Source organism: Alosa alosa, chromosome 15 (genome assembly GCF_017589495.1).
Source record: "Alosa alosa isolate M-15738 ecotype Scorff River chromosome 15, AALO_Geno_1.1, whole genome shotgun sequence".
Classification (NCBI taxonomy): Eukaryota; Metazoa; Chordata; class Actinopteri; order Clupeiformes; family Clupeidae; genus Alosa; species Alosa alosa.
This window is the reverse complement of record NC_063203.1, coordinates 5,723,661-5,741,821: the sequence shown is the minus strand read 5'-3', so window position 1 is coordinate 5,741,821 and position 18,161 is coordinate 5,723,661. Positions and strand designations below refer to the sequence as shown.

Here is an 18,161-nt window from a genome sequence, read left to right as displayed (position 1 = left end):
CTCCTCCTGAGAATTCTCAAGTGCAACCCTCAGAATCACTCACTCCAGCCTGTGCTCTTGCAGGGATGGCAGGTGCCCAGGCTGACACAGAGACTGGTCCAGACACGGGAGAAGAGAACATGGCCCCAGAAAGTGCTCTGATCTCCAACGAGGAAGACCTCCAAGGCATCAAAGAGCTTCCCCTTCTTCCCCTTCTTCCTACAAGCCCTACTTACCCCCATTTCGCAGTAAGCCGGGGGTTAGTGTATCAGGTAGTAAAGAAAAATGATGAAGTGCATGAACAGCTCCTCGTACCACAGCCCCACCGGGCCATCGTACTCAACCTAGCACACACGCACCTGCTAGGGGTAGAGAAGACTAAGGAAAGGATCTTGCAATGCTTCTTTTGGCCAGGAGTACATAAAGAGATAGAGAACTACTGTTGTGGTTGCAACAGTGGGTGTGAGTGTCAGCGGGTGGCACCAAAGCCCACATATAGAAACCCGCTCATCCCCTTGCCCATTATCGAAATCCCCTTTTGAAGGATTGGACTGGACATAGTTGGGCCCTTACCGAAAAGTTCCATGGGGCATCAGTACATTCTGGTCATCCTGGACTATGCAAACCAATATCCTGAGTCCATTCATTTCCAGGGTGATGAAAGACCTCTGTGCTCTGCTGAAGATCAAACAGCTGAGAACGTCAGTCTACCACCCCCAGACCGACGGGTTAGTCGAACGTTTTAACAAAATGCTAAAATCCATGCTGCGGATGGCGGTCGGGGAAGATGGGCGCAACTGCGATCAGCTTCTACCGTACCTACTGTTTGCGGTGAGAGAGGTACCTCAGTCTTCTACTGGTTTTTCACCCTTTGAGCTCTTGCTTTCCTACAGACCCAGAGGACTGCTGGACATTGCCAAGGAGGCCTGGGGGGGGACCTGATAAAAGAAAACCCGAGCAGATTTATCATGTTAACCTCTTAAAGAAGTGGCATGCCAGAGAGGCGCTGTTCAGCTGTCTACCCCCCACAGAGTCCAAGGAACCAGTGAGAGAAGAGGTTCAGGTGGGTCCAAGCCTGTCCCCACATCAATGGCAGATGGCCCTGGAGCTGTTGGATTGCAACCGAGATGTCTTCTAAAAGAAGTTGAAACGAAGTGTCTGAATTTGATGCATACCCAATGCCTTGTGTCGATGACTTGATAGACTCCTTAGGGCATGCTCACTTCCTAACCACTCTTGACCTCACAAAAGGCTACTGGCAGGTGCCCCTGACCCCGGCGTTGAAGGAGAAGACTGCCTTTGCCTCACCAGAGGGCCTCTACCAGTATACCCGGCTCCCGTTTGGTCTCCACGGAGCACCTGCCACGTTCCAACGCTTAATGGATCGGGTCCAAGAGGTATGCAGCGGCATATTTGGATGATGTTGTCATACAAAGTTCAGATTGGGCCAGCCAGACTTCAAGAAGGAATTCATTATCCAAGCGGTTGCTTCAGAGGTGGGTCTGGGTGCTGTACTCGCCCAGGCACATGACGGAACATCCCATTCTCTACCTAAGCAGGGAGCTACTTCCAAGAGAGAAGAACTATTCCACTGTGGAAAAAGAATGTCTTGCTGTAACCTGGGCCCTGGAATCCCTGCAGTTCTACCTCCTGGGCCGATGTTTTACGGTGGTGTCTGATCATGTCCCTCTGCAGTGGATGGCCAGGAATAGGGAAACTCAGTAGAGTTACCAGATGGTTTTTGAGCTTGCAAGCATTTCACTTTTCTGTTGTCCACAGGGCTGGCAAGCGCCACAGCAATGCAAATGCCCTCTCCCGGCGCGATGCCTTCTTCACCTCCTTCACCCCGATGAGGGGGGGTGTGTGTGATGTCACGAGAGGCTGTGTCCTGGAGGGGTGCTACATTCCCCTGAGATGGCTACAACCACGAACAGCTACTGTACCAAGCTTCTCCATGTCTCCACAATGATTCTAGACCACACCTTTTTAGCAGCAGTCCAGGTTTTGAGGCAGGTATGATTCTTTGCCATCACTTTTAGCCTTGTGCTCACTTTTATATGGATTAAAAATGTTAAAAGACATGAAAAGGCTTCTTTTTTGGGGGATTCCATGTTCCTACCACAGTATATCTAGTACTTTCCAGAATTATTGCCACCTTATGTTCTTCCTTAAAATACAGGGGTCATAAGTATTGGCACCCCTATGTTAAAATCCCATAGAGGCAGGTAGAGTTTTATTTCATGGATCTAGGATACTATACATCCTGATAAAGTTCCCTTGGCCTTTGGAATTAAAATAGCCCCACATCATCACATACCCTTCACTATACCTAGAGATTGGCATGGTTTTATTTCAGTTAGCTGGTTTGATTTGCATTGAGCTCAATGATCATAAAAATAAAACAATGCCAATCTCTAGCTATGGTGAAGGGTATGTGATGTGTGATGATATTTTAATTGACAGTCAGTGTAAATTTCAAGTCATCAACCGTTAGAGTATAATTTGAATTTTATTGAACAAACCTTCCAATGATAACAGTATTTTTTTTCCAATAATTAAAAACTCAAAATGCACTGTTCCAAATGATTATGCACAACACAGTTTCATGGCATTTTATAGGTTGTAAAGAACTAAAAATGGTCATTTGTTGAATTTGCAGCATTAGGAGGTGATATAAATTCAATCAAAAGTTATTTCAATCAAAAACATAACAGGCCAAGTTACATGTTAACATAGGACCCCTTCATTGATATCACCTTCACAATTCTTGCATCCATTGAACTTGTGAGTTCTTGGAGAGTTTCTGCTTTAATGTCTTTGCAGGATGTCAGAATAGCTGCTTGGATGGGAACTGCCTCCCACCCTCATAGATCTTTTGCATGATGATGCTCCAAAGGTTCTCAATAGGGTTAAGGTCAGAGGAAGATGGGGGCCACACCATGAGTTTCTTTCCTTTTATGTCCATAGCAATGACCCAGAGGTATTTTTTGCTGCATGAGATGGTGCATTGTCATGCATACAGATGATTTTGCTATGGAAGACACGGTTCTTCTTTTTGTACCACAGAAGAAAGTGGTCAGTCAGAAACTCTACATATTTTGCCAAGGTCATTTTCACACCGTCAGGGACCCTAAAGTGGCCTACCAGCTCTCTTCCCATGATTCCGGCCCAAAACATGACTCGGCCACCTCCTTGCTGATGTCTCAGCCTTGGAACTTGGTGGCCATTCACCAACCATCCAGTACTCCATTCATCTTCATATATTCCTGAGACCACTGCAACTGTTTCTGCTTTGAGCATTGTTTAGGGGTGACCGAATAGTTGGTTTATGCACACTTGCAAACTTCTTCTTCAAAATTACTATTTTGCATTTGAAACACATATTACATGTTTCAGAAATACTACCCATCCCTGGGAACAGGCAGATTACATCTTTATAGTTGGCTATATAATGACATACTTAGGTTAATACTGTATTTCACCAGTTAGGGCACAAAAATGGCCAATAGGCTACACAGTGCAGCTATCTTGACATGTCTTTAAGTTTTGGGTTACAATATACAGGTAGTGGGCTCTCTGTTGATTTTAATGAGTAGGAGGAACGGTCCAGGAGAAAATTGCCAGGGCCGAATTTTGTTCCCAGTCCGACCCTGGAATGAAGTGTCAATTCTTAACTGGGACCCACTGTATGGCTCCATCTGCTCAACACACGACATTCCAACACACCTGAGACTGATCAGTGCCTGATGAGTTGAAGGGCTTTTTAAGGGTTAGAGACACACTTAGTGTCAGAGTGGGGTTTGGGAGACAAGCTCCAGGTTGTGCTCTCTGCAGATGACCTGACCGTTCAAGTGTCGTTTTCCATGTGGAATACTGAAGGCCGGAAATACTTGCTGTTGGAAATACTTGACGTTGGAAATACCGGATGTTTGAAGGACTTACTGCTGGATTGGCCACGGGCTGCAGCGCTGATTGAAGTACGGTTGAAGATTTTTTTTTATCAAGTGGATACTTACCTGAGGGAATCGGGATTATGATTTCACCATTGAAGAGACCTTGTTTAAGTTTTGACTGTTAAAGATCAACCCTATCCTTAGTTACACTTTTGAATTTGGAATACCTTTTCTGTTAATTCCCCTTGCTTATATTTTAACCTTGTGTCCTCGCACTACTTGAACTGTCCCGCTGAGAGCCGTGTAGCCTCTCATGATATCACAGTGTGTGTGTGAATGTGTAGTGTACAGTCACTAAATATACACATATGTAAGGGATAATGTACTACTGTGCGTCTGGGTTCTGTTCGTCCTGTCGGGACTTATTTTCCGATAATTTCCGGCAGACAATACATTATCCCGCTTTTTATATGACTACTTGCCAAAATGAGAAAAGAAACTTAACACAATTGGTCTTTAAAAATTATTTGGTACCGTTTCGTGGCTTCCGCTGATAAAATAAATAGTTCGCCACACAGATAGAATTGGACAGTTTCAGGCATTGTGTGGCAACTTCTCACTAGCTGACTTTCCATTGCAATAAGCGAACAAGCGAGAAGCACGAGGGAGCAGGGGTCACTTGCCGGTGTTGTGGCTGGACCATGTCAATGCCTATGGCTCAATGTCCCATAAAATAGTGGAAAGAGCCCTGTCTATGAGTACAGGGGTTTGAGAGGCTCATGTCATGGAAAGGGTGAGCTTCAAGCCAGAAAAGGCTCAGGAAAGGAAGGGTGACAAGTTCTGTTTCTGGAGGGGTCATTGCAAGATGTTTTTTTTTTTGGTTTAACATGCAACTTTATTAACATGCAGGTAGCTCGCCATTCCAAAACCTTCTAACCACAATTTCCCTAGACCCTTTAATGTCATCTCCTGTAGATAGGATTTAGGGGTGGTTGCCAGGTCAGCCATCAACTACAGTACAGTCAGGCGCGCTTGCAGGTGTGTACGCACTGTGCGTACCATCAGGCTACTCAACAATGAGAGAAAATGTCCCTTGTGTGCGTGTGTATTCACACCAAATTGGCCCACCATACCTTCCCAACTATGCACAGTATCCTATTAGCTGCATGCCATCAGGCTATTTACAATTTTCTATTACATAAAGTTAGTGAACACGTTATCAAAATTAACGCGCACACATTTTGTTTGAGCAGGAGAGACAATAGGCTATGCACGCAAGGACGCAACTAGGCTACTTGTTGTTTTCTTTTACTCGGCTATCTACTGTATGGTTATCAGCACACAATGTTGAGCTAATTCACTAACTCAATACTCATCGTGGATATCACAAGTTTAAACAACGAAAACAGAAAGGATGGATGGAGCAAAAAGTATGGACTTTCGAGGAGCGCATGCGTCTTGGCAGTACAACACCAAAGGACTCTTTGGGACATGTACTCATTGTCCTCACAGTCACACATCCTGTCTAGACACCCACCCAAATGCATAACGCATTGGATAGAATCAGGGGCGATATTTTGAAAGTGAGGGGGACCAAATTGTGAACACAAACCCATAGTGAAATCAGATTTCCAGATATCGGATCGCCACCTCTGGCCCACTTTCGACCATCATATTTTAAACTTGCCAGAATATTAAGATAATACCATTGATTGTTTTCAAAATATTGTTTGATTAAAATTGTCAAAACTGTGAGATGAGCACAACGCCAGATCTGCCCTCAGACCAGCTTCTTGCTGTGTGCTATGTGCAATTCTACTAATTTCTTTAGATTTATTTTACACTACTTGGGCCAATGGTAGAATACTCTAAAAGCAACATGATGTTGATATTTTATGAAGCCATGAATGAATCATCATGCCTATGATCCAAACATAGACTACATGATCAAATAGCCTAGTTAGGCCTACAGTACCTAAATTGTCTGGTATAAACCAAATCAACTCTCCACTATGTGTCTGCAGTTAATATTTATGCAATGTTGGCTTAACAAAGTCAAAGTCAAAGTCAAAGTCTGCTTTATTGTCAATTTCTTCACATGTCAAGACATACAAAGAGATCGAAATTGCGTTTCCTACTATCCCACGGTGGAGACAAGACATATTTTACCAATTAGGTCCACAGACAAACATAACATTCAAGTAAACAATATAAAAAGTAAAAATAAGAAGACACATACAATGAAGAAATAAGAGCAGCAAAATTTGGTAGAAATTGTGCAATTGTGCATACAGTAGACAGTCAATATAATAGTGCAAAAGTCAGGCCAATAAATGGCTGAGGTAGTTTTGTTTGACCTAAGTATGCAAGTGGCATAGTGGTGCAAGTTATGTAAGAGCAGCAGAAGTGTGTTCAGAAGTGTTCAGGACAACAGGACAACAACAACAAGTTGCAAGTGTGCAAGTGTACAAGTGGAGTAGTGCAAGTGGAGTAGTGCAAGGCAGCCATTTTGGGTCTAAAAGTCCAGGATGTTATGTAGCTGAGGGTGGAGGGGGGAGAGGGGGGGAGAGTTCAGGATCCTAACAGCCTGGTGTATGAAGCTGTTGGTGAGTCTGGTGGTGCTTGGGGCGCAGGCTTCTGTACCTCTTCCCAGAGGGCAGTAGATCAAACAAATTGTGAGCGGGGTGACTTGCATCACTCACAATTTTTGGCCTTCTGGCGGGTGAGGTGGGAGGTGTAAATGTCCTTCAGGGGAGGGGAGAGAAGCACCAATAATCCTTCCAGCTGTGTTCACAATGCGCTGCAGGGCTTTCCTGTTGTATTCAGTGCAGCTTCCGCCCCACACAGCGATGCAACTGGAGAGGATGCTCTCAATGGTGCCTCGGTAGAATGTGGTCATGATGGCTGGTGGAGCACTTGCTCACCTGAGTTTCCATAGGGAAGTACAGGCTGAGCTTTCTTAAGCCAGTGATGCAGTGTTGGTGGTCCAGGAGAGGTCTTCACTGATGTGCACCCCAGGAATTTGGTGCTGCTCACTCTCTCCACCACAGCACCATCGATGGTCAGTGGCAGGTGTTGGGTGTGACCTCTACGGAAGTCAACAACAATCTCCTTGGTCTTGCTGACGTTCAGCAGGAGGTTGTTGTCCCTGCACCACGTGGTCAGAAGGTCGACCTCCAACCTGTATTGAGTGTCGTCGCCCTTGGTGATGAGACCCACCAGAGTTGTGTCGTCAGCAAATTTCACTATGTGGTTGTTGCTGTAGGTTGCAGTGCAGTCATCGTCAGCAGGGTGAAGAGCAGCGGACTGAGCACGAGCCTTGGGGGCCCCGTGCTCAGTGTGATGCTGCTTGAGATATTGTTGCCAACACGCATTTCTACTTGAGGCCTCTGACAGAGGAAGTCCAGTAGCCAGTTGCAGAGGTAGGTACTGAGTCCCAGTTTGTCAAGTTTGCAGAGGAGTTGTTGTGGTATTATGGTGTTGAATACAGAACTGAAGTCTATAAACAGCAATCTCACATATGAGTCTCTTTTTTCCAGGTGGGTGAGGGCTGGGTGGAGGGCAGAGCAGATTGCATCCCCTGTGGACCGTTTGGCTCGGTATGCAAACTGGAAGGGGTCCAGGGTGGGGGGGAGAATGGATTTGATGTGTGACATGACAAGCCGCTCAAAGCACTTCATGATGATGGGTGTCAGTGCCACGGGGCGGTAGTCATTGAAGCAGGATGGAGCAGTTTTCTTCGCACGGTATGATGGTGGCAGCTTTGAAACATGATGGGACGATGGCTTGCTTCAGGGAAGTGTTAAAGATGTCTGTGAAGACATCCTTAAGCTCCTCAGCGCAGTCCTTCAGCGCACGACCTAGCCTAACAAGTTACCAGTCCAGAACACACAGAAAATTGCAACAGAAAGTTGCCTTTATAATCAACTATTTGTTCCAACAGCATTTAAACAAAGCATTTATAAAATTGAAAAAAAATATATATTACATAAGAAGTAAAATAAAATACTGTTACTGTAGTAACTGTACCACATTATCCCAAGCTTCAAAGAGCTCCCCATGTCTGTGACAGCCAGACGTGACACCGCTAAATTCTCAGCTTGTTTATACCCCACACTGAACGCTGCAGAAGAAAGGCCCATCACTCTGGGGTGTGGTCACCTACTCTCTGGGATTTATGCACCAAGGTAACTGAAGTATCCAATTTGTGTCTTGAAATTATGTTTGAAATAAATGTCTTAGAACAAAAACTTTGGGTAGGCCTATATACTTGTATTTTATAGTTAGGCTAGTGAAAACGAGTTGATCAGTAGGCTAGTTGAGTTTGTTATCAATAAACATAACAGCTAATGTCATGTTGAGCAGGAGATAGGCTACCATAAATCCTCAAATGATGCCCGGGATTGATTCTATTTATAGCCGGACTGGCCCGGACAAATAAAGGCAGGTTCCCATATTTGCCTATACCATACCAGCAATTGCCATCAGTCCACCAACACTAGAAGACATTGCTTCGATTTAAGTCAATGAAATAACACCTCTTCTTAATATTTTATTATATTGTTGGTTGGATTAATAAAGTCGTTTTCCTACCATGGGTCTCCAACACACGTTCTCAAGCTCATTGTCTTGCCGCCCCTTTCGAGCTAATTGCCAGAGGCTGAAGCCTACTACACTTAATTGTTGCGTGACTCAAGGCATTCCAGCCTACGAATTGTATTTTGATCACACTACATGAATTTGCATATGGTGTACGACAGGGGCCAAATTGTATTGTTTTTTACTATATAGTTTTAATAGGCTAAATGTTTGGGATAAAAAAAAGCTTTTTTTGCAGTGCTTCCATACTTCCTTGAAAAAAGTATTTTGAGTATTTTCTAAATACAAAAAGACAGTATTTTATTTTGATACATACATAATATGGTTAGGCCTACTGTATTTTGTAGTTTATTTTGATACATTAAAAATGAGGGTATTAGGTATTTTATTTAGAAATACATTCTGATGTATTTTTGCCCATCCCTCCCTCACAATGTTAAATAGCGACATGCACACAACTTCGCTGAAAAAATGGAACTGCTTTGAGTGAAGTGCACTTGCGAGTTGGGCACCTTCTGTCATTAATACTAGAAACACACACACACACACACACACACCGGCAACGCATTAATTAAGAATGCACTCGCTACCACAACATTTTAAACGGCAGATTTTTTTTTAATACAGGTGAATATTTATTGTTTTATTTTAGCTCTTATAAACGGCCTGATTGTAATTAGGAAAGCAAAGAAGAATCATCTAAAGCCAAGAAGACAGTCTCAGAGGCAGTGCTGTAGGAGGCGGCCTGATTCCACGAACCCTGCTCATGATAGAGTCAAGAGTAAATGACACCATGGCAATATGCGTCTCCACGGCTTGAGGAGGAGGATTCCTATTTCCTAGTAGACTATCTCAAATAGGAGAATAAAGTAATCTTTGCTCACACACTGTTAGTTACTGTAGTGTGATTACTGAATTTAGAAAAGTAACACGTTCCACTACTCGTTACTTTGTAACACGTTACACCCAACTCTGATGAGCACATATGTACAAGTTGAATTTAAGTTAGTTTTAAAAGAAAAATGTCTACAAGTGACCTCAAGGTGAAAAACATTGACATGTCATTGTGCTGAGTGTGCCATACTCTACTCCATTTGCAAGAGACTAAAGCATAAGTTCCATAAAAAATATTCTACCTTTACATTATAGATCATTTATGTTTAACTGAAAGCAGAGATGCCACTTAATAGGTGATATCTGTTGAAAGACTACGGAACCCTGGAGGGGTCATTGCAAGATGTTTTTTTTTTTGGTTTAACATGCAACTTTATTAACATGCAGGTAGCTCGCCATTCCAAAACCTTCTAACCACAATTCCCCTAGACCCTTTAATGTCATCTCCTGTAGATAGGATTTAGGGGTGGTTGCCAGGTCAGCCATCAACTACAGTACCGTCAGGCGCGCTTGCAGGTGTATACGCACTGTGAGTACCAACAGGCTACTCAACAATGAGAGAAAATTTCCAATGTTGAGCTAATTCACTAACTCAATACTCATCGTGGATATCACAAGTTTAAACAACGAAAACAGAAAGGATGGATGGAGCAAAAAGTATGGACTTTCGAGGAGCGCATGCGTCTTGGCAGTACAACACCAAAGGACTCTTTGGGACATGTACTCATTGTCCTCACAGTCACGCATCCTGTCTAGACACCCACCCAAATGCATAACGCATTGGATAGAATAGTCTGTCACAACCATCGTATTGTTGTTTGTAGCACTTCAAAACGGCTGAAACAACATTAGCCTCCATCCATTAATATCATAAGGCTTCCATAAGGCTTCATTTTTTGTAGAGTTCAAACAACATCTATGTTGCAAAGTGAGGCAATGTAATTCATTGACAGAACAAAATGTGTAATTTTTCTCTCGTAACTTTGTGACCACATAATATCAGAGGATACAGGCCATGTTTTTCTCATAAATGTGTCATTTCTTGCAAATGTATGACTTCATAATGTAAAGTAGGCTATATATTAGTATCTTTTTTCTCTTTAATTTACTGAGATTTATCTCAGAATATTCCCCCGCTTCCTCTGAGTGAGGTTTTTTTTCAGAGGGAAAAGTTTGGAAACCTCATAATGTGGTAAAATTGAATGTTGAATAGTTAAATTGCTTAAAAGATGGAGGACTTTTACTTTGAAATGGCAGTTGCAAAATGGGAGCGAGAAATCAGCGGAAGTATTTGTAGCTGTGAGTAGTGAGTTCAAGGAGACGAGAAGGGGGGACTTTGAGGATATCATACCTAAATCTGTCAGCGGATTAGACCTAAATAATTTAGCAATGCCCCCACTTGCAGGTGCCGAACTTATCCGCACTCCAGTTCAACTATACCGTTATCTTCTGCGATGCTGTAAACTCTTGCCATCAACAGCCATGCAACAGCACTACAGGCATGCAGTAAGACAAGTGAGCGTGGTTTCCTCGAACCTAACAATTTTTTGTAACGTTATCCCTCAGCTGTCACCTGTCACAGTTACAACCCAAATCAGTGGTAATCTAACGTTACTCATGTTTCATGTTACCACCCAAACAAGGACAACTAAAATGTTCTCAAACACTCTGATGTTGTAGGCTTAGCCTGTGCATTTAGCGTTTCAAGGCTACAGTGCAGATGTGCATCTCTGTGTTTGTGAATTGGAACCAGTGTTGCAATTTGATTTTGTACCCTTCAGACTTTTATGCTAAAATAAGTAGGCATATCGATCATTTGAGAAAGTAATATTTAATAGAATTGGCTTAGTCCTCCATTTGAGCTCTAAAAAGGTTAACCCAAAGGTAGGCTATTTCAATTAGGTTGTTCTAAACTGTGAAGAATCAGTGATAGTTGTCTGTTAAGTTGAGGCCCAGTAAAATGTTGGTTTCCTAAAATGAGGTGCACAAGCTTGAAGCAAACTTTAGCCTATAGATTAGAATCATCACAATTTTTAGTAAAGATGAAATTGCATAACTTTATAATTGTATAAAAAATATAACTGTTTGCTTTGCCCTAATAGAGTAGGTTAAGGGATGACAAAATATTGGGTTTGTGTTTCAGAGCTTTAATAGCCATGCTGATGAAGAAGACAGAGAGCGTGTACAACTCATCATCCAAAGAGCCATTGTAGATGCTGACTGGATCCTGGAGAAGGTGGGGTGGTCAAGGAAATTTGAATAAGATACAATATCATATTGATGACAATTGATGTTTTTGATTTGGGCTGGCCCGGGCATATCCACAAAAAAATAACCAACTTAGAGCATTATGAGCACTAGCACCTAGTTAGACATAACATTACACTGAATAGCAACAGTTTTGCTCACTTAACCAAGCATTTCCCTCAGTATGAACAGATCATCTGTGGCTGACAAGGTCTTTTTTAAATTTCAGTATACCAAAAAGTGACCACTGGTGTTATTTGATGAAGAGATGGACTCAGGTTTGCCTTGTGGTGATCTGCACACGAGTTGGCGCATACCAGCTGAATGAGGGTGATCTTAGTATCACTGCAAAGCTAGAGTTAAAGAGTTAAATACCAGATGTATATATTTTGAAAATTTGTCAGCATAGCCATTGGAACATTATTGTATTTATTTGCGTGTACATTTTTGTCGTAAATAGTATGTACAGATATCAATTGTCTTACTTTGCACCTTAAATAAAGAAGGGTTGGAAATACTGAAACGTAAAACAAGTCATATGCCATTGTATTTATGTGGTTTGTGTTATGAATGGACGGTTTCAAATGACTCCTTATCATACTCTTAGCAATGTTATGCACTGGTCAGGGAGGGGACTTTCTGTATTGAGTAACCACCGTCATAATTAACCCCTGGAATCTACAAATAGCTTGTTATGCTTATGCATTGACGACAGCCATGATGTTTCTCTGTATGTTCATCTGTCCCATTCTTGTGAACAAGGTATCTCGAGAACGCCAGAAGGACAATTCTTCATATTCACTTTCAACTGGACTCAAAGATGTTAAAACAAACTCAATACTCATTTTTTCAGTACTCGTTGAATTAATTTTTTTTGCAAATTTTCCTTTGCATCTCATTATTACGACGGAGTATTAGGGCCACACATGAAGGAAAAAAATATTTTTGCCATGAGATTAAACTCAACATGTCGACTTTAAAGTCGCTCGGGACGATTGAAAGGGAGGACGAATGAAACAATGCAACAAGTGCAACAATGATTCAGAGTGTTCGAGTGCAACAATGATTAGACATAGGCCTTTATCTGGACAAAACATAGAACATATTAACCTACGTTGCTCAGCCAAATACTTTGCTGTTCGGTCCTTATCACGGAGTTACAGGCGATAAATGTGATGGTCAAAAGTAGCCTAAACGTCATAGCGGTTTATTTATTTATTGTAGGCCTATTATGAAAGTGTTGTTCTAAACATTTAGTTGTTGCATCTAAATGTTCAACTTCATGCTTATGCACTAGAGGCATACTAGGCGCTCTCCCCAATCCTAGACTTTCACGTTGCTTGTTTGTAATGGATGCAAAACAGCCCATTGCTGAATGTCTATGGAGGGACGAATGAAGCTGTCCTCCCGACCACCCCATGTAGGCTAGTAGCCTACTTGCACACATATGCACACAAAGTGCATAAATAAAGTGCATGCACACATATTCTCTCACGGGATCAAAATACTATATATGCTTAGGCTATAGGCCTACCTGTGTTTCTAGCCTCCTATAGGCTACGTATTGCAGGTGAGACATGGAAAAGCAGTTTTAGAAAAATGAGTTTAGCCATGTTATCCTATGGAGAGTGACGCTCTCTGCCCTGAAGGGCAGTTATTTGGATGTGCAGTAGCCTTAACCACGTAAAACAGAGTGAAATAACATTTTGTATAGAAACATTATATCATTGGATACATATATTTTTCTAGCTATTTAGCCTAAACGGCATAGTATTTCCATAACCGCGAGACAGCACTTCACGATGACGGCAATGATAGTTAACAGACAAGACGGAATCTATCTGAAATAACACCTATTTGAAGCCCATTTTTCATGTAACATATTGTGTATTAGTGTAGGCTACATATCTTAAACTGTGTAGGCTATGTTTAAACAGTAGGGCCTAGGCCTATTGCGAGTTTAATGTCAGCATGTCGACACGTCGAGATTAAAGTAGATATGATATTTCAACTTTATTCTCGAAATGTCGAGTTTAATGTCGACATGGCGACTTTAAAGTCGACACGTCGAGATTAAAGTCGACATTAAATTTCAACTTTATTCTCGAAATGTAGAGTTTAATGTCAACATGTCGAGTTTAATCTCGCCATGGCAAAACTATTTTTCTCTTCATGTGTGGCCCTAATACTCCGTCGTACATTATTTATGAGCAGTGGTTGCTGAAAAAAAAATATTGCAACATATTTCAGTCTGTTGGTTGTGCAGCTGTCCATACTCAAAGATATTACCAGACACCAACGTGACCAAAAATGTCAGATAAAATCCGGAGAGCAGGGCTGGAAGTCCCCCATCTGAGTTTCCACAGCATTCAATTCCAGTTTAATAGCTCATTTATCAAAGGTGAGGTGCTGACTGTCAGTCGCTTCCAGTGTCTGCAGCTTCACTGGATGAATCACACGCCTCCAGCTGGAGCTCCACAATCCCCTTGTTTCATGGTGCGGAGGAAGGCTTGGGCTGCTGGCGCCAGTCAATGCCCTCTTTGTGAGGGAGAGGTGGCGCGAGAAAAAGGGCGCTGGTGGGGAGGAGACGTGATGTGACGCGCGGCACCGTACCGCTGGGCACCAGCCTCCCTATATTCACGTTCCTGAGGCCTGACTGGACTCTGCTCTCAATCAGCAGTGGCTTATTTGCCCTGATCCAGCCGCTGATTCCAGTCAGGCCTCTCAGATTTCACATGGTTAGAGAAATCTCCACACAGAAATAGCCTAAGACACTCAGATATGGCATTTAAGAGTTCTCACGAGACCTTATTCAGTGAGGGAAGGAGGGATGTTCTGTTGCCACTTTGTGTCATTAGCAGTCTTTAATTAAGGTGGTAACAGAACATTCCTCTGAAGGTCACTTGTGATCCAAGTAGAGAATACCTCTCTGCCCCTTATCCCATGGGGATGCTTTCTCCCATAGTGAGTGGCCTTGTGCTTGAGGTAAACACTTCAGAAGTCCTGAGGTGTACGATAGAGTGTCCTAGGTGGGAACTACTCTGCTTTGAATCCACCGTTTGTCTATGCTCTAATGAAACCCTGTCCAAGCCACAGGCTTCATCTCTGGGATGATATGTAACTTTTGAATATAATGGAAATTGTATACGCATCAATCTCATCTTGCCCGTCTTATATGAACTATCAATCAAAATGAGAAAATAAAGGAGTCTGGGAAAACACAAGAAGCACAAACTGTAAATGCATCCAGAAATTAATGCATACAAGTCTGATAATAGATTTGGCAGATATTTTGTAGAATAGATAGCAGACAGATAACACATATTAGGGGGTTTCAACACTATTTCATAATACACTGACTGTTTTAGGTGTAACCTTACATTTTGCCAGACATTCAGGTTCTCCCTATATCCGTCTTAAGGCAGTTGATATTATATTCTCTTGGCTACTCTCACCTGAAACCTAAACCTCATGTCTACTCACAAAGTTTGTCATCTGAAATGTCACAATGACAGTACAGACAGTATCTGTCAAATGCTTCGACATGGCCTCTTGTGTGTGTGTGTGTTTTTTTATTTTTACTTGTATACAACATAGACATATAGGCTACAGATTATCAGTGAGACTAGCTGGGCTACTTCAAAGAGACTAAACCCAGGGATGACTGGAGCACCCAGAGAACTTTTTAATTTGTAACTACTAGTTTCTAACTACTGGTTTCTTTTTTGGGGGGGATTCTTGAAAGTACCCACTGTTTACCTTCATGACAGCTTTATCACAGGTGCAATGGTTGAAACCGGGAATTGAACGTCTACAAGTTAAAAAGTTCTCTGAGTGCTCCGGTCATCCCTGGGTTTAGTCTCTCTGACCCTTTAGTTCTGGACTGTGAGCACCGAAAAGGCTTGAGCGCAAGTGACACCCTTCTTACAGGCTACTGCTTATGTTTCTTTTTTTTACCCTCTGTTTTACCCACTGTTTACCTTCATGACAACTTTACATTGTTGCCATTATAACAAGCTTCACTGGGTAGTCACCTGGAAAGCTTTTCAATTTCATTAAAGGAATAATCCGGAGTAAAAACAACCTGGGGTCTATCAGTGGATGCGTTCAACATCTTGCAGCTGCATGGATCTGGCTAATTAGGGCCTAATCAGACCGCAAGCGTGGCTTGTGTAGTCTATTCCATCTGTGGCTGCTGCATTTTATATGTTCATCCATACCAGAAATGTCTCTGATGCACCGCTGCTGCTGCCAGTCTGCCAATCAAAACATCTCTTCACTGTCTCTTTTTAATGGAAACACTTCTAACACGCTCGCATGTTGTGCCGGTCCGATTTCTAGCATGCACACGTTTTCTCGAGCCGCACCTGAGAATTGTGCTCATTGTGAACTTTGGAACCATTTTTAACCTTTTTAGCTTTTTAAAAATTCATAAACACTCTTCAAGTGCTGTAGTGGCATCCATACTGTGAACCGTAGACTTACTGTCCGTAACCAGAGTGACATGTCGCCCCTGTCCACCCCCTAATAACGCTCCTGCTTGTAGGCTACTAAATATGTTTCTTTTTTGGGGGGATTCTTTAAAGTACCCACTGTTTACCTTCACAACAGCTTCATCACATGTGCAATGGTTGAAACCAGGAATTGAGCCCACAACTTTTCAGGCTACTGCATGCTAGCCCAGCATCGTTTAACATCGTTTAATTCGGGACCATTAGCCTATCGCTCGTTTAAATTTGGGACCTTGTAGACGGAATTGTCGTTGCTTTATTCAAAGTCTCGAGTCCAAAGTATCCTGGGCTATCATGGGCTTCGAAGTGCAAGTTTATTATCACATCATTTTTATGTCATTTTGAATAGCCACTGCATACCCGTGTTTGTTGGCGTGTTGTTGCAAAATCTGCTGAATCATTTTATGCAAGCAAATTGCATACAGGATATCTTTATTGTCGGTGTTAGACATGATAATAATGATAATAATAATAATAATAATAATAATAACCAAATGATAACCATCCAAACATCTTGCATCTTGACCCGTGATTCAGTGCTGCCAAAACTCCGCTTATCCTCTCTGTCTCTGGTCCTGCACTGTGCTGTGTGAGAGGGGGAGTGGCTAGAGCGGAGAAAGCCAATGTGTGTGCTTCTTGTACCAATATATTTAACAATATATTTTGCATTACTAATCCAAACAACGTCAAACTTGACGCTGCAAGTACTGGTGCCTGTAGCAAGACACCTGCCAAGTTTGAAATCAATAAGACAGGCGGGTTGAGAGATATGCTAATAACAAACAGACAGACGTTCCTGCAATTTATAGATAGATAGATAATGCATCATTCCACAAAATGGTTTGTCAAGTTATTCAATAGGCTAACCATATAGTCTTAACTCAAAGCTTATGCTTAGACCTATGTCATTTTGACCAGTAAAAATGTCACATGCAGCCATGCTTAAATTCTGCACACTGCACATTTATTATAGCCTATTATAATATAATATTCAGTATTTATTATTGAATTCGTATAGCTGGAATTATGTATTTCCCTATCATCCTATTTTTTTTTAATGCAGGCCTACCTGCGGGCATGTAATCGGCCTACAGGTTTTCTACAGGAATAGCATGTTTGCCCTAGTTATTTTAATGAGTGAAAGAAAAGCAGCCAACAAGTGCTCAAGAGTTTTTAGAATATGACTGATTATTATGGAATCAAATCAGACTCAAAAGTTTTGTATGTGTGTATCACAAAGGAGAGATTCATATGCATAGCATTTGTAACTGCAGAATAGATTTGTAATAGAAGGACATGTTGGTAATACTGAAATGTTTTTGTGCTGTCACAAATCAGTCCAGTTACAGATTGTGACACACATACACATACAATACATATGAGATATTTTTGATCCCCAAGGTGGTTCAAAAGTCTGTGATCCTGCAGAAAAGATTTGTAACTGTATGACAGCCTTCTGTATGTAGAACATTGATTTGTAACTGTAGAATACATTTGTAATGGTAAAACATGTGTAACTGTTGGATGATTTGTAGCTGTAAAACAGATCTGTACCTGTAGAATACATTTCTAAGTGTAGTTCATATTTGTAATGTTGACAGACTTCATTTTCACAGTCACACTTTTGAGTCTGATTTGATTCCATAATTTTACACAAAAGTTTTTTTTTATTCAGGGATATTGGTCAGATGAAGCCATGTATTATCACATAATTGTGTGTAATCCATGCATCTTAAATCCATAATCCATGCATCTTAAATAACTTCAATGTTTGGCCTGATATACACAGAAGTTGACACACCCAAGGTTAATTGGCTGGTGAGGGGCAGTTTCCACACCTATGATATATGCAATTCTAGTGCTTGGGTATAAATAGAAGTCAATGAGTTTCATAGCTCTTGTGCGACCTCTTTACATTTCATGCGGAGCTGCACTGACTTTGCTGGTAATTGAGCCATGGGGAAAGAAAAAGAGCTGTCAAACGATTTGTGATCATCCTATAGAATCATTTAGTAATCAGTAGGCTGATTAGTTCCAT

General features: G+C 41.8%; 1 protein-coding gene across 1 annotated transcript; it reads left to right on the top strand.

The window, feature by feature from the left end:
• The first annotated feature begins 10,643 nt into the window (after nt 1-10,643).
• On the top strand, nt 10,644-12,154 carry lyrm9 (LYR motif containing 9). The gene is made up of 3 exons (XM_048265115.1): nt 10,644-10,880; nt 11,509-11,601; nt 11,842-12,154. The coding sequence occupies exons 1-3, from the start codon at nt 10,755-10,757 to the stop codon at nt 11,854-11,856; spliced, it is 234 nt and encodes a 77-aa protein (XP_048121072.1). The 5' UTR covers nt 10,644-10,754; the 3' UTR covers nt 11,857-12,154.
• Nucleotides 12,155-18,161: the final 6,007 nt, after the last annotated feature.